General features: G+C 37.8%; 1 protein-coding gene across 18 annotated transcripts in view; it reads right to left on the bottom strand.

The window, feature by feature from the left end:
• Positions 1-23,869, bottom strand: part of DIS3L2 (DIS3 like 3'-5' exoribonuclease 2) — a 385,922-nt gene that overhangs the window by 178,665 nt on the left and 183,388 nt on the right. For all 18 annotated transcript variants that reach the window (XR_013519159.1, XR_004744905.3, XR_013519158.1 and 15 more), the window contains one exon: positions 11,369-11,542. Coding sequence is in view for 13 of the 18 variants with exons in the window: in XM_054258039.2 (XP_054114014.1) it covers positions 11,369-11,542 (174 nt within the window). In the remaining 5 variants the exon portion in view is untranslated. The remainder of the gene's footprint in view (positions 1-11,368; positions 11,543-23,869) is intronic.

Here is a 23,869-nt window from a genome sequence, read left to right as displayed (position 1 = left end):
TTGTTTTGTTTTGTTTTGTTTTGAAGTGGAGTCTCACACTGTTACCCAGGCTGGATCAGCTCACCGCCGCCTCTGCCTCCCAGGTTCAAGTGATTCTCCTGCCTCAGCCTTGAGTAGCTGGGATTATAGATGTCCACCAACAAGCCTGGCTAATTTTTATATTTTTAGTAGAGATAGAGTTTCACTATGTTAGCCAGGCTGGTCTCAAACTCCTGGCCTCAAGCGATCCACCAGCCTCAGCTTCCCAAAGTGCTGGGATTACAGGCCTGAGCCACCATGCCCATCCAACAAATAATTTTTGTAAGACTGCAGGACACCAGATCTATATAAAAATATCAAATTTATTTCTAAACATTAACAATAAATAATTTGGAAATGAAATTAAGAAAACAATTTCATTTATAACAGAATCAAAAAGAAAAAATTTGTAGGATTAAATTTAACAAAAAACCTTGTATACTGAAAACTACAAAATGTCATGGAAAGAAATTAAAGACCTAATTAATAGAAAGAGCCCATGTTCATAGGTTGGAAGACTTCACAGTGTTAAGATGGAAGTGTTCCCCAAACTGATCTACAAACTCAGAGAAATTCCTATGAAAATGCTGAATATGCCTCTTGAAATTGACAAGCTGATCCTAAAATTTGTATAGAAATGTAAGAACCCAGAATAGTGGAAAAATCTGAAAGAAAAAAAAAGCAAAGTTGGAATAATCACACTTCTCAATTTCAAAACTCACTACAAAGTTACAATAATTTAGACAGTGTGGTACTGGCATAAAGACAGATATACAGATTAATGGAACAGAATTGAGAGTCCAGAAATAAACCAATACATTTATGGTCAAATAATTTTTGACAAGAAATGCCAAGACAATTTCATGAAGAAAAAATCATCTTGTTAACAAGTTTTTCTTATGGTGCTGAAACAACTGGTTATCCACAAGCAAAAAAATGAAGTTTGACCCATACCTCACACCATTTACAAAAATTAACTACAAATGAATCATGAATACAACAACTAATGGTATAAAGTTCATAGAAGAAAACTTATGTTGGCCAAGCGCAGAAGCTCACACCTGTAATCCTAGCGCTTTGGGAGACCAAGCTGGGTGGATCACTTAAGGTTAGGAGATGGAGACCACCCTGGCCAACATGGCAAAACCCCGTCTCTACTTAAACAAACAAACAAAAAAATGACCAGGCGTGGTTGCAGATGCCTGTAATCCCAGCTACTCGGGAGGCTGAGGCAGGAGAACCACTTGAACCCAAGAGGTGGAGGTTGCAGCCAAGCTCACACAACTGCACTCCAGCCTGGGTGACAGGGCAAGACACCAGCTCAAAACAAACAAAAAGAAAACATGTCTAAATCTTTCTGATCTCTGCCAATGGTTTCATAGATATGACACCAAAACACAAGCAACCAAAGAAAAACAGACTAAACTGGCTTTCATCAAATTTTCAAACTTTATGCTTCTAAGAACACCATCAAGAAAGTGAAAGACAGCTGGCCCACAAATAGGAGAAAATATCTGCAAATCATATATCTGATAAATGAACAGTATTTGGAATATAGAAACTACTCGTATAACTCAACAATCAAAAGGCAATCCAATTTAAAAAATAACATAGTATCTGAACAGATATTATCTGAATAGATATTTCTTCAAAGAAAATATAGAAATGACCAATAAGTACATCAAATTACATTCAGCCTCATTAGTCATGACAGAAATGCAAATCAAAACCGCAATGAGATACTACCTCACACCTACAATGATGGCTATAACCACAAATACAGATAACAAGTGTTAGGATATGGAGCAACTGAGATCCTCACACATTGCCATGGGAAATGCAAATGGTACAGCTACTCTGAAAAACAGTTTCACAGTTACTCTAAAAGTAGACTGATCATATGACCCAGCAATTTCAGTCCTAGGTATATGCCCGAGATAACTGAATGTCCATACCAACACCTGTAAACAAATATTCATAGCAGTATTATTCATAATAGTCAAGCTGGGGAATCAACCCAAATGTCCATCAACTAATGAATAAACACAATGTAAAATATCCATACAATAGAATATTAGTCAGCTATAAACCAGTATTATGTTCTGATATATGCAACAACATGGATGAACCTTGAAAACATTATGTCAAGTAAAAGAAGTCAGCTACCAAAGGCAACTTACTGTATGACTCCATTTATATAAAATGTTCAAAATGGGGAAATCCAGAGATTGAAAATAGATTCGTAGTTGTGAGAAGCTGGGTGGAGAGGGAATGAGGAGTAACTGCTAATGGGATTTCTTTTGGGGGTGATAAAAATGTCCTGAAATTAGATAGTGGTGATGGTTGAACAAATCTATTAATATACAAGAAACCACTGAATTTAAAAGGATTAATTTTATGGTATTTGAATATCTCAATATAAAAAAACAGACTGCCACAATGACATTTAGTTATCTCTATACTCCAATTTACTCCCCATCTTAGGCCATCTATACTACAAAATGAAATTTTAAAATATCATTATAGTATAATTTCCAAACAGATTTTATTTAGAAGATGTAGAAATTATCTTGCCAATGTACTCATATTTCTACAGTGCTATAAAAATATTTCTAGGGAATAAATTTGAGTATTGCCTTCTGCCAGTAAGCATTTTTCCACCTGTTCAGACAAAAATCTACTGATCTTTGAGTATCTGTCTTCTCTGAGAGCAATGCATTCATCAACATGAATTTTATGGGCTGATGAAGTACTAACTAAATACTTGCAACTAAGAATGTCCAGTTGTGTATCTACTTTAGGGCCCATTAATCCTTGTTACTATCTATGCATTTCTTGTAATTTCACAGTGAGTTGGGATTTACATGAAAGGAATACTACTGCCAGTAGTTTCAACTGACAATGACAGCTTCCCCATTTGATGCCAAACAATTTAATCTTGCTTCCCTCCAGCTAAGGAAATAAGGGGTTACCTTGGCAATCGAAGAACTGAGATTTAAAGCACAACTCATGAATTTCCTCCATAATTATCTTTCCTGTGCGGCCCATGGTGGGGCACAGTCGATACTTATCCATCAGATAAATGCAGCAGTCAGTCGCTGATGGGATACCATTTTCTTTCAAATCCAAAAATGAGATAGTTCTAAATAACTCAGAAAAGACATTTCAAATACAGAGTTACGCACTGCTAAAGCTAGAGGAGTTTGAAATACCTAGTTAAGAAAGTTGCAAGATGTATTCTAAGGAATACTGATCCATGAGAAGAAACTCTAAGAAATCTATTAACCCACTGTTTTCCAAAAATACTTGCCCTCAGATCCTTTTTCTGCATGACATCTATTCATGACCTAGCAACATGTTTTGAAAAATCCTAATCGGGTCAAAAATCCATTTCACAAAAGATAAAATTGCTCATTCCTCTCCACTTCCCCAGATTTTACTGATTAGCCTAAAGACACCAGCTAGGCCCTGGGGAGAACTAGGACTAACTTTTAGCGCTCCTTCAATTCTGCCACACTGTCTTACCAGAGGAACCTTTTTCTAAACGGCAATTTAATCATATTGGACTTCCTGATAAACAGCAAGATCATTAGTCACTTAATGTTAGTTATGTTTGAAAGCTCTCCCACAAAACGGTTGACCTGAAAGAGGTTAGTATTATATGGCTCTCCTTTAAAGTTGCTATTTCAAGGTTGGTTTTACCTGGAGTGAGAGGAAATTTCTGTCTATTTGGAACAGCTCCATCTTGAAGATTTTTCAATATTTCTTACCACAACCCCCTTTCTGTGCTTAGTATTTTTAGCTCATTGTTTTCTATTTTGGCAGCTGAGAAGCTGCAGTTTGTAATTTTACCTCCAGCTTCATATTTCTTCTTAAAAGTGAATACAATGTCCTGTTTATAATAATAAAATCACTAGTTGGCAGAACGACATTAAATGGAAAAAAAGAGAGAAAGCAATTGGAAAATTTAGAGCAAGCAATTTTAAGTGCCAAGTTTCACATTTGTAATGGTCTGGTGGAGGTCACTGGGCTTCCTTTTTATTGAGGGAATAGTAAAGAAATAGATACCCACAAGGTCTCTTGTAAAAAGCTATAGAAACCACCTCCTCTTCAATGAAACTCATGGTTTTACTAAAAAGTGACATGATTCAAACTTCCGTAATAATATTAACTACAGGAAAAACATAAAAATCGGCTTAGTGTGGTATCTTCCCCGCTCCGATATTTAGGTTTTCATTTTCCAGTTTAATTGAGATTTTAGGCTTTGGTTTCCCATTCCAGTTTAGCAACAAAGGAAACAAAACAATATGAATGAAATTAGAAAAAACTGGAGCCAGTCTCAGAAAGAACTTCTGTGTTTCTTGAGCTTCTGATGCAACCCCCCTTTAAGCAGTTTCCTTGGACATATTATCTTCCTGATCCTCAAAGTTTTGCGGTACTTACATTGCTTTTCTTTTTTAAAGCTTCAGATGCCCTGCTAAAGACAGCAACAGGTCTAGGCCATGCAAGCAGGGACTCTCCAGAGACTAGAGCTGAAGGTCCAGAAAAATGGTGACCCCAATCAGGAGGGCTATATGGCCCCTAGGAGTTTACACAAGCCTAACTTCTTGAAAATTGCTAACCAACCATTTTTCTTTTCAAAATAAACACTATTTCTCTCAACTTCAGTTTGCAAAATATTACCCCAATTCCATTGGACCAAAAAACTGGAATTTTACTGACATAATTGGATTATGAGGTTTAAAGATTGATGGAACTTTTCTGTTCCAAATATAATTGTTCAAATACCAAACCTAAACGGGTACGTAGAAGTTCTTACGTAGCTAGAGCCAGAGTAACACTGCAGGCTCTGAGGCACGGTGACCCAGAAGAGGGGATCAACTGGCCAAACCATAGGACTTGCAAGCCCTGTTATAGAAGGATCCTGAAGTCTGAAGGGAACATACTGCCATTCTGCAGCCATGAACTATCACTATAAAATGAAGACAACTTTAGTCACTCTAGTTCCCTCTGTACCTGCTCATTTTTTCAGATCTCATCTCATGCACCAATGACCCTGGCAGTCTGTTCATACCTATATTACAGCACGTGCCATTATCCACTGTAATTCACCTGGGTACAAATCTGTCTCCCTGAAGAACAAGGGCTGGCCCTTGGTTGTCTTTGCATTTCCAGTGGCTCAGTATGTGACATATATTACATATCCACATGTAAACATATTATACATACTATATATAAACAACATGCAAATAAATGTTTGAAAAGTTCTGATTTTATTCATTTACAAAATATGTATTACTTTATTAATACAAAATATGTATTAATTTATTCAGTGTAGCACATATTTTTCAGCATGTGCTGGGACTCAATCCTACTTCTTTTGACATTCTTAGGAAAATAAATACTGATTTTATAAACTCTTTGAAGGCAGTGGATCTCAGAGAAGAAACCACATGATCACAAACATTTGCATCAGGCACCCCTCTCCTTCATTACAATTCCACGTTTGACTACTGCTTAACAATTTCATTCATGTTTTTCTGCCACAAAGCTGAGAGTTTCACAAGGACAGAGAATACATCTATTTTTGTTCACTGTTGTATCCTCAGTGCCCATGATTGATGTTCAATAAATATTTTTGGTATAAAAACTAAATAAATCCATCACAAAACCAGTCAAAAAAAAGAAAAGATTACCAGATTCGAAAACCTGTACATGCTTACCTACTGCTGTACAGTACCGCATGCTAACCAACTACATCACTGGAGCTCATTCCACACACTTACGGCTTCTCCTTATGTGTATTAAATAATAAGGAATTAACTGACACTACATAACTACACGAATTAACCCTGGCACCCTCACTAGATGTGTGGGTCGGGTGGTAGGTAAGGTGTACAGATGAAAGAGCTGGCGTTCCAGAACGCAAAGGCAATGACACTGGCACTCTTAGTTCCTATGCTTTCGCCAACTGCAACTAATGGGTCTTATTCCCAGGCACATGGATTCATAAGTATTATCTAGTTTTAGTTAAACTAATCCTTACAAAAAAGGCAAGTGGCTAAAAAAGATGACTGCAAAGGTCCACATATTGAAGATAACACTAAACCACTAATACTATTGGTGATACCATTAACACTAGAAAAACGGCAACACTGACATTTCTTCTGCATCTAACATGAATTAATCTCCAGCTACATTATGATTTCAAAACAATGGATGGCAATCATATGTCACCTAGCAGATACTTTCAAAAAGTTAAACATGCTTAATCTGTCCTTCAAGGTAAAGGTGGCATTTTAATAATAAGAAAAAAAATTATCGCATTTTGAAACAAAATAACATGTTCAAATTTTAAAGATAACGTTTTTTAAAATGGATGTTTTGAAATACTTCCATTGTTATATTATTTGGGGCCTAAAATGATGTATGTGTATAAACTACAAAATAATTGATATCTATAGATTTAAACTGCTCACTATAATTTTTTTTTGAAACAGAGTCTTGCTGTCACCCAGGCTGGAGTGCAGTGGTACGAGCTTGGCTGCAACCTCCACCTCCTGGGTTCAAGTAATTCTCCTGCCTCAGCCTCCTGAGTAGCTGGGATTACAGGCACCTGCTATCACGCCTGGTTAATTTTTGTATTTTTAGTAGAGACAGGGTTTCACCATGTTGGTCAGGCTGGTCTCAAACTCCTGACCTCAGGAAGGTCGATCTGCCCACCGCAGCCTCCCAAAGTAGTGGGATTACAGGTGTGAGCCACCATGCCTGGCTGAATTTTCTAACTAGTTTTTAAAGATACCAACTAAAGAGTAACTGGAAATTATAAATCTAGTTTTTAATCTAAAAATACAGCACTTTTCAATGAATCCACAAGAACTGACATCAGAAAAGATGGAAATTTATTAACTAAATTTCAAAATGAATTAGAATATAATTCACCAATCAGACTGAGAGATGAGTATTATGATTTTGTAAGCTCAGCTCACATCTTCTAAACATATATCCTTTTCAATTATGATAATCATTAAAATCAAGTACCAAAACATACAGAACTTAGAATCAGACCTCTGAATTTCCATATCACTAGTTGTTAAAGTAAAATTTTAATAAATAAAATATAGAATATTATTCAATTATATTGCTTTCACCAAAAGTAAATTACTATATAAACAGTTTTCTACACTTTTGTAAGTAACATGAAAATATTTAAAATGTATTTCTCACTTCATTTTTATTTTTCTATTTTTACTTATGTTTAGAATGTACATAATAGATTAGTAATTTAGTAAATTCATTTACAATTTTAAAATAAAGATGCATGACTGAATTTACTACTTTACTTCTTGATGCCTAAAGTAGTAATCTCTAAACTTCAGAGATTACTACATTAGACATTAAGAAACATTAGAAAGTTTTAAATGCAAAGAAGTAAAATAAACCAGATTTGAATTTTAGAAACATAATTCTGAGGAATGGGCAAGGATAACATGTTTTAAGGTTAAAGTAATTTTTTTTTTTTTGAGACTGAGTCTTGTTCTATCGCCTAGGCTGGAGTACAGTGGCATGATCTCAGCTCACTGCAACCTCTGCCTCCTGGATTCAAGCAATTCCCCTGTCTCAGCCTCCTAAGCAGCTGGGATTACAGGTGTCTGCCACCAAGCCCAGCTAATTTTTTTTTTTTGAGACGGAGTTTCGTTCTTGTTACCTAGGCTGGAGTGCAATGGCGCGATCTCGGCTCACCGCAACCTCCGCCTCCTGGGTTCAGGCAATTCTCCTACCTCAGCCTCCTGAGTAGCTGGGATTACAGGCACGCGCCACCATGCCCAGTTAATTTTTTTTGTATTTTTAGTAGAGACATAGTTTCACCATGTTGACCAGGCTGATCTCGAACTCCTGACCTCAAGTGATCCACCCGCCTCGGCCCCCAAAGTGCTCAGATTACAGGTGTGAGCCACTGTGCTGGCCAAAATTTTTTTTTTGAGACTGAGTCTCACTCTGTCACCAGGCTGGAATGCAGTGGCACGATCTTGGCTCATTGCAGCCTTTGCCTCTTGGGTTCAAGCAATTCTCCTGCCTCGGCCTCCCAAGTAGCTGAAACTACAGGTGCGATCCATCATGCCCAGCTAATTTTTGTATTTTTAGTAGAGGCAGGGATTCACCATGTTAGCCAGGATGGTCTCGATCTCTTGACCTTGTGATCTGCCTGCCTCGGCCTCCCAAAGTGCTGGAATTACAGGCATGAGCCACCATGCCCAGCTCAAAAGTAATTTTTTAAAAAATCCTTGTTACTTCATTAATAGCAAAGAGCACCCTATAAGCTCCTTCTGTCTTTGGATCCTTTCACAAGGCACGCAGGGGTGTGTGAATGTGTGTGTGTTTGTATTTAAGTTATATTTTAATAGACACTTTCTGCAGAGAAAGGTTTCCTTTCTTTTCTTTCCTTTTCTTTTCTTTTACCCCCTTAGACAGATTCTTGCTCTACTGCCCAGGCTGGAGTGCAGTGGCAATGATCATAGCTCACTGCAACCTCAAACACCTAGGCTCAAACAATCCTCCCGCCTCAGCCTCCCAAGTAGGCACACGCCACTGTGCCTGGTGAATAGTTTGATTTTTCTATTTTGTGTAGAGTCAGGGTCTCATTAAGGACCTCTTATTCCACGGTCTAAACCAGAAAGCAATAAAGTTCAAAGAAATGGTGATGTAGAGCCATGAGAGGGAACTTACAGCAATATTGGGCCCCATAACTACTAATGTGCTTATTATCTACCTGCAGGCTAAGAGGCTAGAAAAAAATGAAATACTTCGATTTTGTGAGAAAAGTTATACAAGTGACTTTAAAAAAAATTTGGACCCAGTACAGCGGTTCATGCCTGTAATCCTAGCACTTTGGGAGGCCAAGGTAGGAAGATCTCTTGGGGCCAGGAGTCAAAACCAGCCTGCTCAACAGAGCAAGACCCCATCTCTACAAAAGTAAAATAAAAGAATTAGCCAGGCGTGGTGGCACACGCTCATCATCAGAGCACTTCGGGAAGCTGAGGCAGAGGATAGCTTCAGTCCAAGAATTCAAGACTATAGTGAACGATGATTGCACCATTGCACTCCCACCTGGGCAACAGAGTAAGACTCTGTCTTCAAAGTAATCATTTGAATAGTATGGCAGTATGCAAAATGAAAAGTCAAAGTTCACTTCCCTATTACCTACCACTCCACTGAATCCACTCTCCATGATAGTCACTGTTAACAGTTTATTTCCTTCCAGGCCTTTGTCTATGCATATATACGTTTATGTGTGTAGGTATCCACATATATGTATATATGCACATTTATGTAGTTTTTGTATTACTTTACAAAACATAGGCTCATATTCATACTGTTCTGAACTTGCTTCTTTTACTTCGTAACACATTATAGCCATTCTTCTAGGAAGGTCAACATGGATACAGCTCCTTTTTGCAGAGCTGCAAGCAATGCTATCATATTGATATAACACAGGTTACTAAACCACTCCTTTATTGATGGACATTAGCAGTGTCATTAATGTTTAACTTTTATGACAAGACAGCAATGAAGATTCTTGTACATGTATTTCTGTATACTCCTTCGAGCAGAGTTTGGGGTGCAGGAGTAGGTGCATTTAAAATTTTGATAGACACTGCAGCATGGCTATACTAATTATACTTCAGACAATAAGGGTCAGCAATTCATTGTAGCATTCTTTTCCCATTACATCACTTGACAGATTCGTAGATTCAGGAAATGACCTCAGAAAACAAACTCTTCAATTTGTATAAGAGAAAACAAAGGTTCAGAGAGGTTAACATTATGGGCCCAAGACCTCAGAGCCCCTGAAGAAACAACACATGTGCTAACAGGGGTTCAGTGACAGAGAGGTTACTATTAAAATCCTGGAATGCAATATGGGTTAACTGACTTCAAATGTAATGTGCGTTCTATAAGAGATATTAACAAGTAGGAAAGAGGACTAAGGATGATCTCCTTTTCCTTGCCTAACCTCAGTGAGAAAAGAAAAAGGCAGTAAATTACTAAAAGATACAACAGTATGAGGGTGCAGAGAGGGAGTATTCACAAACTAGTTGGGTAACAGGCACCCAGAGCTGAAGGTGTCATAAGTTCAGATGCATGAAGCGAGAAAGTGTGGTGGAAACAACTCTGACATGGGATGACCTTAGCAAAAACCTTCCATAGCCTCAGCGGGTTGTATGAAAAGTTTCTTGGTTCTAACTATCTCCATGTGGCATCCAAAATGAATGCCAGTACTGAAACCAAATTCTGAAGAGAAATATCAGAAAAGAACTAACATCCCACAATGAAGAAACATCTTCAAAGAAGATGTTGTTATAAAAATACCACAAAAGTACTTTCCAACAAATTCCAGACCTAAAAGTAAGGCTTTAAAATGAGGCTCCAAGTACAGAAGTCTTGAATCCTTTGCTGCGTGCCTGAAGAGGCCCGTTTAGAAGGCACTTCTAACTAGATAAGTCTTTACTTGACCAGACCGATGGGTATAGCAGTGAGAAGATGGGCACTGTACCTTTTGAAATTAGATGGTCTAGAACAGGGGTCAGCAAACATTTTCTGTAAAAGGGTGACAGTAACTATTTTTGGCTTTGCTGGCCATATGGTCTTGGTTGCAACTAATCAACTGGGCTACTGTGCAAAAAACCAGCCATAAGCAGCATAGAAAATAAAGAAGCATGGCCATGTTCCAATGCAACTTTTTGATTGCTGAAATCTGAATTTCATATAATTTTCTTTTTTTTCTTTTTTCTTTTTTGAGACGGAGTTTCGCTCTTGTTACCCAGGCTGGAGTGCAATGGCGCGATCTTGGCTCACCGCAACCTCCGCCTCCTGGGTTCAGGCAATTCGCCTGCCTCAGCCTCCCGAGTAGCTGGGATTACAGGCACGCACCACCATGCCCAGCTAATTTTTTGTATTTTTAGTAGAGACGGGGTTTCACCATGTTGACCAGGATGGTCTCAATCTCTTGACCTCGTGATCCACCTGCCTCAGCCTCCCAAAGTGCTGGGATTACAGGCTTGAGCCACTGCACCCGGCCCATAATTTTCATAAAATATTATTCTTGTTTTAATTTTTTCCAACCATTTAAAAATGTAAAAACCATTCTTAGTTCATGGGTTGTACATAAACCGGTAGTGGGCTAGGTTGAGCCTGTGCACCGTCATTTGCCAACTGTGGTACAAAAGCACTATTCCCAACTGAATTGAACTTGAATGTTCATGGAAAGATGAAAACATCTAAGCCTAGCTCCTAGGAAAGTTAAGGCAGAAAGGGTGAAATATGTTCTTCAAGGGTTTCAGGTGCTTACCTTAAATCCCTTCTCTTGCTGAACTCCTCTGGTGGAATTGTCCATGGCAGACCTTGAGGAAGACATTCTAGAACTTCTGAAGAGAAATCAGAGAAATCCACACCATACTCTGTTAATATTCCTTCTGTTTCAGGCTCAATTTCACCAGCCTGCCCAAGACTCTTAGCCAGCTGCCTGTAGATATAACAGAAAGGGAACAACTGGGTTAGCAAACAAATGGAACATAGACACCTGCCTCCTCTCTAAAAGTAAGATAGTAGGAAAAGTTAGAAATCTCCTGCCCTTCCACCAGTAGAAACATGATCATCTGCAAATGAGGGGCAAGGGGAAAGGAGAAGAAACAGTAATGTTCTGTCCTGTTAAATCTGTAACTACATAACTACAGTGTAATTTCAGCTGGTTTTTTTTTTTTTTTTTTAGTTTGGCATTCTGACCTGAAAAATGAAGCCAGAAGGCTTTTCTTAGAACCCCTGCAATTTTTTTTTCACAGAGAAGTCAAAATTGATATTATGACCAACCCAGTGTGCTGTTACATCATTAGCTCCGGAGCGCCTATACCTGAAGTCATGCTCACTAGATTAGTCCTGATGTTCCTATTTTACAACTCTACCAGCTTTTATCTTTAAAATTTTTTAATATTTTATCTGAACACAGAAGTAATACATGTTCATTGCAGAGCAGTTAGAAAACACAAAATCCTCCCTGTTTAATAAACTGTGTTGGGAAAACTGGACCCCTTCCTGACACCTTACACTAAAATTACCTCCAGATGGATTAAAGACTTAAACATAAGACGTAACACCATAAAAACCCTAGAAGAAAACCTAGGCAAAACCATTCAGGACATAGGCATAGGCAAGGACACCAAAAGCATTGGCAACAAAAGCCAAAATAGACAAAATGAGACCTAATTAAACTCCAGAGCTTCTGCAGAGCAAAAGAAACCATCATTAGAGTGAATCAGCAACCAACAGAATGGGAAAAGATTTTTGCAACCTACCCATCTGACAAAGGGCTAATATCCAGAATCTACAAAGAACTAAAACAGATTTACAAGAAAAAAACAAACAAACCCATCCAAAAGTGGGAGAAGGATATGAACAGACACTTCAAAAGAAGACATATACAAGGCCAACAAACATATGAAAAAATGCTTACCATCACTGATTATTAAAGAAATGCAAATCAAAACTACATTGAGATACCACCTCACAGCAGTTAGAATGGCGATCATTAAAAAATCTGGAGACAACAGATGCTGGAGAGGATGTGGAGAAATAGGAACACTTTTACACTGTTGGTGAGAGTGTAAACTAGTTCAACCATTGTGGAAGACAGTGTGGCGCTTCCTCAAGGACCTAGAAATAGAAATTCCATTTGACCCAGCAATCCCATTACTGGGTAAATATCCAAAGGATTATAAATCATTTTATTATAAAGACACATGCACACGTATGTTCATAGTGGCACTGTTTACAATAGCAAAGACCTGGAACCAACCCAAATGCCCATCAATTAAAGACTGGATAAGAAAACTATGGCACATATACACCATGGAATACTACGCAGCCATAAAAAAATGAGGAGTTCGTGTGCTTTGTAGGGACATGAATGAATCTGGAAACCATCATTCTCAGAAAACTGACACAAGAACAGAAAATTAAACACTGAATGTTCTCACGTTCTCACTCACAGGCGAGTGTTGAACAATGAGAACACATGGACACAGGGAGGGGAGCATCACACACTGGGGTCTGCTTGGGGGGGGCCAAGAGAGGGACAGTGCAGGGGTGGGGAGGTTGGGGAGGGATAACAGATGTATCTGGGAGAAATGCCAGATGTAGGTGACAGGGGGATGGAGGCAGCAAACCACATTGCCATGTGTGTACCTATGCAACAATCCTGCATGATCTGCACATGTACCCCAGAACCTAAAGTACAATTAAAACACACACACACACACACACACACACACACACACACACACACAAATCCACTGAGAAGAAAATTGAAATTACCTGTAAACCTATCGCCCATTCACATTTTAGAACACTGGCCCATTAAAAATAAAATTGCATTTAACAGGACAGTGCTGATATTATGAACAGGGTTCCACCTTTCAGAAGGCAGATCTCACTCCTTGCAAATTGACAGCTCTCTATCATCATAAGTATTATCATGCCACATACAGACCACAAGTCTAAAGTTGTGCCTTGAATACAGGCAGCTAATAGGAAATGTGTTATGGGCCTTGGCTGCCTTTGTAGAGGGAACTGCGGAGACCAAAAATGGCCACCTCCTCTGTTGTACAAGTCTATTTATCTACCGGGGTAATCCAAGAGTCCACTCTCAGCACTTCCTGCAAGAAATTTAGCTCTGGCATCAGGACATTCTCTGGGGCCATTCGATTTCTATGAAAAAGGTTCTTTTTCCTAAATAGGGGTAAATGATGCTTCACTGCTGGAGTTCTTAGGTACACAGTGGAAAAGAGGAACAGGGAAGGTGGTTGCCTCATAAGCCGACTTCTAACAAATTCCAATTCTCAGCCTTGCTACTGGAATGCAGCAGTGATGGCAGCAGGGCTGGCCCCATTTCTCACACCAGTCAAGAGAGACCAGCCCAGTCTACTCGTGCACCTGCCCACCAGCCTATGCTCTTGGCAACCTGCAGACTGACCTGTGGGCTCCTCCCATATAATGTGGGCTCAGAAGAGTACTTTCTCCACAACGGGTGGTCTCTCCCATAAAACACATAAAAAAGTCAGACAGCAAAAATATGAAAGAAAAATTAACAGAAAGCTATCTGGAAAATCTCCCAAATATGTGGAAATCCAACAACCCATGGGTTTAAGAAGAAATGAAAAAAGAATTAGAAAATATTTTGAACTGGGGTCAGGCATGGTGGCTCACACCTGTAATCTCACCACTTTGGGAGGCCCAGGTGGGCGGATCACTTGAGGCTAGGAGTTCGGGACCAGCCCGGCCAACATGGTGAAACCTCATCTCTACTAAAAATACAAAGCATTAGCTGGGTGTGGTGGCTTAAACCCAGGAAATGGAGGATGCAGCAAGCTGTACTGCAGGCTGGGCGACAGAGCGAGAGGCTATCGCAAAAAAGAAAGAAAAGGAAGGGAGGGAGGGAAAGAGGGAAGCAGTGAAGGAGGGAGAGAGGGAATTTTGAACTGAATGAAAGCATAACATGTCAACATTTGTGAGAAGTAGCTAAAATAGTGCTTGGAGGGTAATTTATAGCATTAAATGCTCATATCAGAAAGGAAGAAAAGTGTCAAATCAGTGATCTAAGCTTCTACCTTAAAAAACTGAAGAGCAAATTAGATTCCAGGGAAGGAGAAGGAAATAAACAATGAAGAAACAAGAATCAATGGATAGGAAATGAACAAATAATGAAAACAAATCAATAAAACCAAAAACGAACTCTATTTTTTAAACAGGGTCTCATTCTGTTACCTAGGCAGAAGTGCAGTGGCACAATCATGGCTCACCACAGCCTCAACTTCCCAGGCTCAAAGGATACCCCCACCTCAGCCTCCTGAGTAGCTGGGGTCCATCTAATTTTTGTATTTTTTGTAGAGATGGGGTTTTGTCATATTGCCCAGGCTGGTCTTGAACTCCTGAGCTCAAGCAATCTGACCACCTCAGCCTCCCAAAATGCTGGGGTTACAGGTGTGAGCCACCATACCTGGCTCAAAAGCTAATTCTTTGAAAAGAGAAAAACAGATAAAATTCTAGCCTGAATGATCAAGAAAAAAGAGGCGAGAAAGACACAAATTACCAATATCAAGAATGAGGGAGGAGATACCATTATATACCCCACAAACATTAAAAGAATAATAAGGGAATTATGAATGACTTTTAAGACAGTAAATTCAGTATCTTGGATGAAATGAACAAATTCCTTGAAAGATGCAAACTGCCTAGGATAATTAAAAAAGAAATAGATACTTGAATATTCCTATTTAATATATCTATTATTTATTATATCTAATGTATCTATTTAAAAAATTGAACTCACAGCTTGAAACCTTCCCACATAGAAAACTCCAAACCCAGATGGCTTCACTGGTGAATTCTACCAAACATTTAAGAAAGAATTATTGCCAATTCTACATAAACTCTTCTAAAATATAGAGATGGATGGAATACTTTCCAATTAGTTTCATAAAGACAGCATTACCTTGGTAACAAAACCAAAGGATTAATGAGATCAATACCTCTTATAAACAGACTTAAAATTCTTACAAAGATATCAAAGGTATTGAAAAAGAAAAAAATTTTAAAATTCTTACAAAGTTATTGGCAAACAGAATTCAGCAATATATAAAAAAGATACAGCATGACCAAATAATGCAAGATTTGTCCAACATTCAAACATCAATCAATATGTCATATTAGCAGACAAAAAACAAACACATATAATCATCTCAGTAAATTAAGAAAAAGCATTTGATAAAATTTCAACATTCACTTATAACAAAAGGTCTCAGCACATGAGTAACAGGAACTGTAAAACTTAATGGTGAAAAACAAAATGCCTTCCCTTGGAGCAGAAAGAAGACAAAGGTGCTCATTTTCACCAATACTATTTAACATTGTACCGGAGGTACTAGTGAATGCCATAAAGCAAGAAAAAGAAGTCAGACATACAAATTGGAAAGGAGGAATTGCACATTGCCTGTAAGCAGGACAAAGGACTACAATTCCCATCACAGAAGTGACCAGCTTCCTACTACATAATGCCTGGCCTCTCTTTATACAAGACCCCTCGCACTCTGTGAGAACCAAAAGCCCAGTACACCGTATGTGACTTAAACTCTGCCTCAACTCAAGACTTTGAATGTGAAGACTGAGAAACAAAGACAAAAGTCTGCTTAGGATTCACTCACGACAGCTAGAATGGTTTCTCATGATAGGGGAGGCGGTAGCATCCAGTGAAAATGGTGTCCCGCAAGAGCAGTGGTAAGAGAATTACTGGCATTACAGCTAAACTAATCCTGATAAAAGATGATGGTTGGGCTTCTGTTCTTGGCTTTCCAGAGTTGCCTTAGTTTACATCCCTTTTCAGGTCATTCGAGTCTTTTGCTCAGAGAGCTCTTCAATACCCTCCCAAAAAATTCCTTTCCCTACTAGAGTTGAAGATTAGAAGAGTTTATGTAGAATTGGCAATAATTCTTTCTTAAATACTTGGCAAAATTCACCAGTGAAGGTTTTTCTTGCTTATAACCAGGAACTCAGACAATTAAAGTTTCCATTAATTTTCAAAATGACTAAATTATTACCTATGTTTACTAGAATGAAGTTCCCACTGAAGATATGCAACAGCCATTATCACAACCTTTGAAATTTGAAGGACACGGGATTCAACACTGCGAGTACAAGATGAATACTTGTAACAATGTTGTTTAGCTTAAAAACAACTTTATTCTGGTAATGACAGGTAATAATTAGTCACTTTAAAAATTATTTTGTATTTTGAAAATTAATGGAACGTGAGTTACTTCCAACCCATCTAACTCATTTATTATTCCCACAGGTCCCTGAGGTTCTGTTTCCTACATTCATCTCCTAATAGCAACGTCTTAAACTGTCTGGGTTCTTGTTTGTAAGCACAAAATACCAGTACTGGTTAGAAAAGAAATTTATTGAAAGAATATCAAACGGATCACAGAAACAGTGAGAGGCTTGGAGAGCCAGAAAAGGGGGAGAATCAAAGAATTACATCTTCATCTCTAAATTCTTCATTTCTAAGACTGAAAGTCAGGGATGGGACTTTGTATGCCCATCAAAAAAGTATCTTGAATCTCTTGTAGCTGCCAGGCTAAGGCAGAAAAAAAAAAGGTGATGAATCATTAAACCATTTAATTTAAGGTCTCATTAAGTCACTTAAGTGAAAAGTGGGACACTAATCCAAGAAAGTAAGATTCAGAAAACCCAAACACACACGTGTGCACACAAACACATACTCAGATGATAAACAGCATGATGCAGAAAAGTTTGAGTACCTTGAATGCCTAGTTCCAACTGACCCTCTATTGTGATGAGTCATAAATGGACTATGGCAGCATTATATCCATACTAAGGGATGGTCTTTGAATAGACAGTATAGCAGAAACTTTCTCCCAGTGGGCAGAACTTCGAGCCATATGTCCGTGGTCCACTTTAGCTGAGGAAGGACAGCCTGGTAGACTGATAGTCAGTGACTACAAATTTAGCCAGATGGATAGGGACCTGAAAGAAGAAAGACTGGAGTACCGGTGACAAGGACATCTGGGGAAGAGACATGTGGATGAAATGGGACCACTGAAATGAGCCCAGACAGGGTGTAACTATTTGTGCTCCATGAGAATGTACAGTGGAGGCAACATGGCCTGCCCGTGCCTGTCCCCATCACTGCAGTACTTGCTCAAGGGACACAGGAACAAAGCACAAGTAGCAGGAAACGCGCTCTACGTCAACTTCGCACTAATGCTGACCACCTGGATACCATCCTTGCAGGATGCTAGTTTGCCAACAGCAGCAACCAACTCTGAGCACCTGATACAGAACCATGCCAGAGGACCCACCACTACTTCATATCAGATTGCATCCACTGAGCTCTTCTATGACAGGGAACGCAGTCATTTCTCGCCACTAAAAGAGACACTTACTCTGGGTTTGGGTTTGCTATGTGCATTTCTTCTACCTATCTTGCTTATGTAAACACCACAGTCCTCAGATTTATGAAATATCTTTTAAGCTATTACATTTCAACATTGTTTGTAATTAGGGATTTTACCTTTTGAAAGAAGCAAAGCCCATACATTTCACTGACTGGAACGGTGTAATGGTCTGACTACTACTAAGCTGTAGGATTAACCGGGAAGCATCCGTTGTGAGCAGGGAGTGCCATCCTCCAGGATGTACTGGTGCTCTGACTTAGCATTCTACAGCCAGTGTATACAGTTTGGGAAGAAAGAACACAAAGGAAGAGTCAGGCCTTTCAATATCACACTTAAGACCATGCACGAAATATTCAATCCTGTCTTCACAATGCTCATTGCTACAGGTGAAAGGTTTTAGTACTTCTGGGGACACAATTATGATTCCTCCGAATTGGAATCTGAGAATACAAGAACCCTGACTGATATTAAAAGGCATAAAATATGCTATTTACTTTCCTTCCCAAAAAAATTTATGTGCAACTCAAACCAACTGAAAGATTACTCAGAAATAATAATTCAAGAATGGCAATAACAACATAAAGAAGTAAATCATATATTATGTTGAGGTATATAAAATGCTCAATATTTGACCATTTATTAACACGTAAAACACAATTTGATCGGATTCTACCTAATAGTATTAAAAGTTACATAAAGTAATTAACCATCCATTAATTAGACAGCATACATAGCTTCTGGGAGAAGTATAAACAATGAGATACATCACGTACAGTTTATTAGAGAACTACGCTAATACAAAAAGAAACAAATTCTTACATGTGGTGGGAATCTCAGCGCTTGTGAGGCAGACCTAGAACATAGTGACGATACTATTCTCACCTTGAAGTTAAGAGTGAGTCAAGCCGGAATGCTATCCTCCAGGATATAATATGGCCAAAAATGATTATCTTATGCCTAAAATAGAAAAAGGCCTAAAAACTTAGATAAAAAAGAATTTGATAATGTCCAGTTTTTGAAATATAATACTAGAGGAATAACTCATTATTTAAATATTTCAGGGAGGGGGGTAGAAGGAACCATCCAAACATTCTATTTTAAAAATGCACCTTTAAAAAGAAAAAAGGGAGCAAGAAAAAGAAATGGCAGAAGGATAAAGTGATCTCTATAAGCACACAACAACAGAAATGACCAAAGATATTCTCAGGAACTCCCAAAAACATAAGCTCCATAAAACAAGAGCTTGAAGCAAAGATGCAAGTACATAAGGAATAAATAAGTCACAAAAGGAAACAAAAGCTAGGTTTTTAGACCTCAGAAAATAAGCAGAAAAGAACGATAAAACCATCACAGAAATGAAAGTCATACTGGAAATACGTAATGAAGAATTGACACTATTTGAAAACAATAAGGATCATAAAGTAAAATCTTGAGAAAAGTCAGGAAAACTAAACTAGGCAAGAAGGGTTAAAAAGGATAACAAACAAAATAGATGATGTGAAAGGCAGACCAAGGAGTTCCAGGCATCACTCCCTTGAAATATAGAGCTAGAGATGAGGAATAGAAAATATTTTCCAGTTTTAGTATATGTGCTGCTGAACCGAGCACAGAAAACATTTTCTAGGATTCTTTGGAAAAGAAAACATTTTCCAAGATGATTAAGAAAACTTTTCTGAAATAAAAGAAAATGTAGGTTTACAGAAAAAATAAGTCTCAGGAAAGAATAATACAGAAAATCACCAATGAAATATATTCTAGTGGAGTTACTGGATTTCAAAGATAAAGATTTCAAAATACAAGAACTCAGGGAATATAGTTCTCCTAAGCCCTTTCTGAAAAACTGCAAGGTGATGAACTGAGGTGTATCAAGAGATGGAGAAATTCTTCCACAAAGACTGGTGCTGAGCACCAGATCCATGAATGGAGTGGTGGGAGGGTGAGGAGGAGGGAGGACAAAAGGAAGCAAGTAAAGTGACAGACCCAATATTAGTTGTTAAAACAGTCCTGTCATACCAATTATTGGACCTTTAGGAAATTAAGGAAAAAAAAAAATTTTTTGTCTTTTTTGGTGCTTTGTGTTCTGACAAAATTTTTTACTGTGTTATACTCTAAGTCCAAAGAATCTCAATTTGTTTACTGAAATTACAACATGGCTCATATAAGACAAAATTATACTTTAGTTATGGTTTCCAAAGGTGATCAATAACTCCAACTTCCTATTAGTTGTAATTAACATTTATTTTACTGAGTTCCAGAGAACATTTCTCAAGGTCCTCATTTAAATAAATTTATTATGGATTTTCACTGAAGATACATTTTACAGCAGCATAGACTGGGGGGAGTTTATGGCAATAAAAATCTAACAGATCAGCAATGCTGAAAGAGGTCATGCTTTTGGGGCCTTAGATGCCCTAGAAAGAATCCTATCTTGGCTGGGTGTGTTGGCTCATGCCTGTAATCCCAGCACTTTGGGAGGCCAAGGTGGGTGGATCATCTGAGGTTAGGAGTTCGAGACTATCTTGGCCAACATGGTGAAACCCCATCTCTACTTAAAATACAAAAATTAGCTGGGCATAGTGGTGTATGCCTGCGGTCCCAGCTACTCGGGAGGCTGAGTAGCTGGAGAATCGCTTGAATCTGGGAGGCAGAGGTTGCAGTGAGCCTCCAACACAAAAAAAAAAAAGAAGAAGAAGAAGAATCCTATTCTATCTACTCATGAACTCTTCCGTCACCTTGAAAATCGAAATTCTTTGGTATCTAAACAAAGCCAATTCTACCAGGAAACTGACTTTTACATTGTGTATTTGTCTTGCAGAAGGGTTTACTTTTATATTTTAAATTTAATTTAATTGTAAATTCTATTTAAAATGAATCATGAAAGTAACTTTCCCTTTTATGTAATGTAGTTCAAATGTTACAACTTTCTAAGTACTTTCTTCTACTCACATTCTGAAAAGATAACAATAGCTGCTTTAGGACCACTATGATTCAATGTTATGTCAAAATATCTGGTGATTCCCTTAAAAACCAAATTTCACCCTCTTCTGCATAAAAATAACTTAGGAACTCTTGCAGTGAAGAAGAATCTAAAGAGACAAGACAACTAAATGTAATATTGAGATCCTGAAACAGATACAGGACATTAGATTTTTAAAAACAAGAAAGTTTGAAGAAAGTAGGACTTCTGTTATTAATGTATCAATATTGGTTCATTAATTGTAAAGTTAAGAGAAGAAACTAGTTTTGGAGGTGGGGGGAGAGGTGGCAGATGAGAACTGCACTATCTTGACAATTTTCTGTAAATCTAAATTTGCTCTAAAAAATAATGTTTATTTTTATGGGCCAGACATGGTAGCTCACACCTGCAATCCCAGCACTTTGAGAGATGGAGGTGGGAGGATCACTTGAGCCCAGGAGTTCGAGACCAGTTGGGCAACACAGCAAGACCCCCTTCCTATTAATTAATTAATTAAAATAAAATAAAATTTATTTTTAAAAATCTTAGAGCAGAAAAGGAGTAAAAGTAATTCAGATGTCAAGCAATAGATAAATGATAAACTAAACCATGTCATATTTGTTTAACTTATTATGGATTTCAGAAAAAAAATTTTAAAGATGTATATAGAGCATAATTTAACTATGTAAAAACATTTATGGGCTGGGTGCAGTGGCTCACACCTAAAATCCCAGCACTTTAGGAGGCCGAGGCATGCGAATTACCTGAGGTTGGGAGTCCGAGACCAGCCTGACCAACACAGAGAAACCCCATCTCTACTAAAAATGCAATATTAGCTGGGCACGGTGGTGCATGTCTGTAATCCCAGCTACTCGGCAGGCTGAGACAGGAGAGGAGAATCGCTTGAACCCAGGAGGTGGAGGTTATGGTGAGCCAAGATCGTACCACATTAGCAAACTTATTAGCACATCAACAAATCAGGAATAAAAAAATACCTGCCTCTATTGCTTTTACTCAAAACTGAACTTTTATCAGTCACTGTGAGGAAAATACCTCCACTCCAATTGTGAGTTGCCAACTCAGGAAAATAAGAAAAAGAAATGAAAGTCGTAAGAATTAGAATCAAAGAAATAAATCTCTCATTACTTACCAATGATATGATTATCTACATAGAAGAGCCAAAGGAAATTCCATCTGAAGTATTAAAATGAGTAAGGGTATAGCAAGATGACTGAATAGAGGATTATGTACAAAAATTAACTGTAATTCTACATTCGAGCAGCAGAAAGAAAAGACAACTTCAAACATCTGTTCTTCAGAAGATACCATTAATAACATGAAAAGACAACTCATAAATTGAAGAGAAGATAATTTCCATATCAGTAACTGCTAAAAATATTACTTTCTGGAATAAATATTTTTAACTCCAAAAAAATCAAATGACAAACAGCCTAATTAAAAATGGGTAAAAGTTAGCTGGGCATGGTAGCGCATGCCTGTAATCCCAGCTACTTGGGAGGCTGAGGCAGGAGAATCACTTGAACCAGGGAGTCAGAGGTTGCAGTGAGCTGAGACAGTGCCATTGAACTCCAGCCTGGCTATAGAGTGATACTCCGTCTCCCAAAAAAAAAAAAAGGAGGGCGGGGGTGAAAGCACCAACATATGCTAAAATGAACGGGTGACATTAAGCAGAAACAGAGTATTACATAGTCTCAAAAAAAAAAACTTTCCAAAAATACAGTATAATAATTACAAGGGAAAAAAGCAGTAAGTTAGGAATCCTGGCAGATACCTCCTTAACCAAGTGGTCAAGATTAACATCACCAGTATGACTTACTGACATTATGTGTCCCCTGATAAGATGCACATCACCTCTGTGGCATCTTTCCCAATAATGCCTACTCTTAATCTAATCATTAGAAAACACTAGACAAACCCAAACTGAGAAACATTCTGCAAAATCACTGGCCAGTACTCTTCAAAAGTGTCAAGTTCATGAAGGACAAGTAAAGAGTAAGAAATGTCACAAATTGGAGAGACTACAGACATAGCTAACTGTAATATGGGATTCTGGACCTAGATTCTGAAACCAGAAAAGAATGTCAGTGGAAATAGTGATAAAATATGAATAAGACCTATACTTCAATAATATATCGTACAAAGCATATTCGTACATACAAAGCATATTTGTATGATATTATTAAAGTATTGTTAAAAAGTTAACTTTAAGAATACTTTAAAAGTTTAAATAATTTAAAAGTTAAACAATACTTTTAAAAGTTTAACAATACTTTAATTGCTTAAGGGCTAATTGCTTATTTTGATAAGTATTCCATGGTCATGTAAGATGTTAACATAAGGAGAAGATAAGTAAAGGATGTACAGAAAGTCTCTACCATTTTTGTAATTTCTGTAACCAAAATTATCTAAATAAAAAATTAACTGTTGAAAAACATGAAGACACTGCCTAGAAGAGGAAACATAACAATGAATATATGAAAAGATGTTCAACCTCATCAGTAATTAGGAAAAAATAAACAAAAATCATAATGATAATCACTGTTTTCTACCCACCTGGCTGGCAAAAATGAAAGAGTCTAACAAGTGTTAATAAGAATGTGGAGCAATGGAACCACAAACACATTGCTGGTAGGACCAAAAATGGATACAATCACTTTGGGAATGGTTTGGCAGAAAGTTGTAAAGTTAAACATGTTCCTACGTGTGATCCAGTAATTTCGTTTTTAAGCAGAGTCTAGAAAAACTTCAGTTAATGAGCACTGGAATGTTTGCAGGGGCAAAATTCTCTGTTCAACCCAAATGTACATTGCTAGATAAATTATGATATATGTCAGGAAATGGAAACACT

This window comes from Callithrix jacchus, chromosome 6 (genome assembly GCF_049354715.1).
Source record: "Callithrix jacchus isolate 240 chromosome 6, calJac240_pri, whole genome shotgun sequence".
In the NCBI taxonomy this organism is placed as follows: domain Eukaryota; kingdom Metazoa; phylum Chordata; class Mammalia; order Primates; family Cebidae; genus Callithrix; species Callithrix jacchus.
Note: the sequence above shows the minus strand (reverse complement) of the source record. Positions and strands in the feature narration are given on the sequence as shown.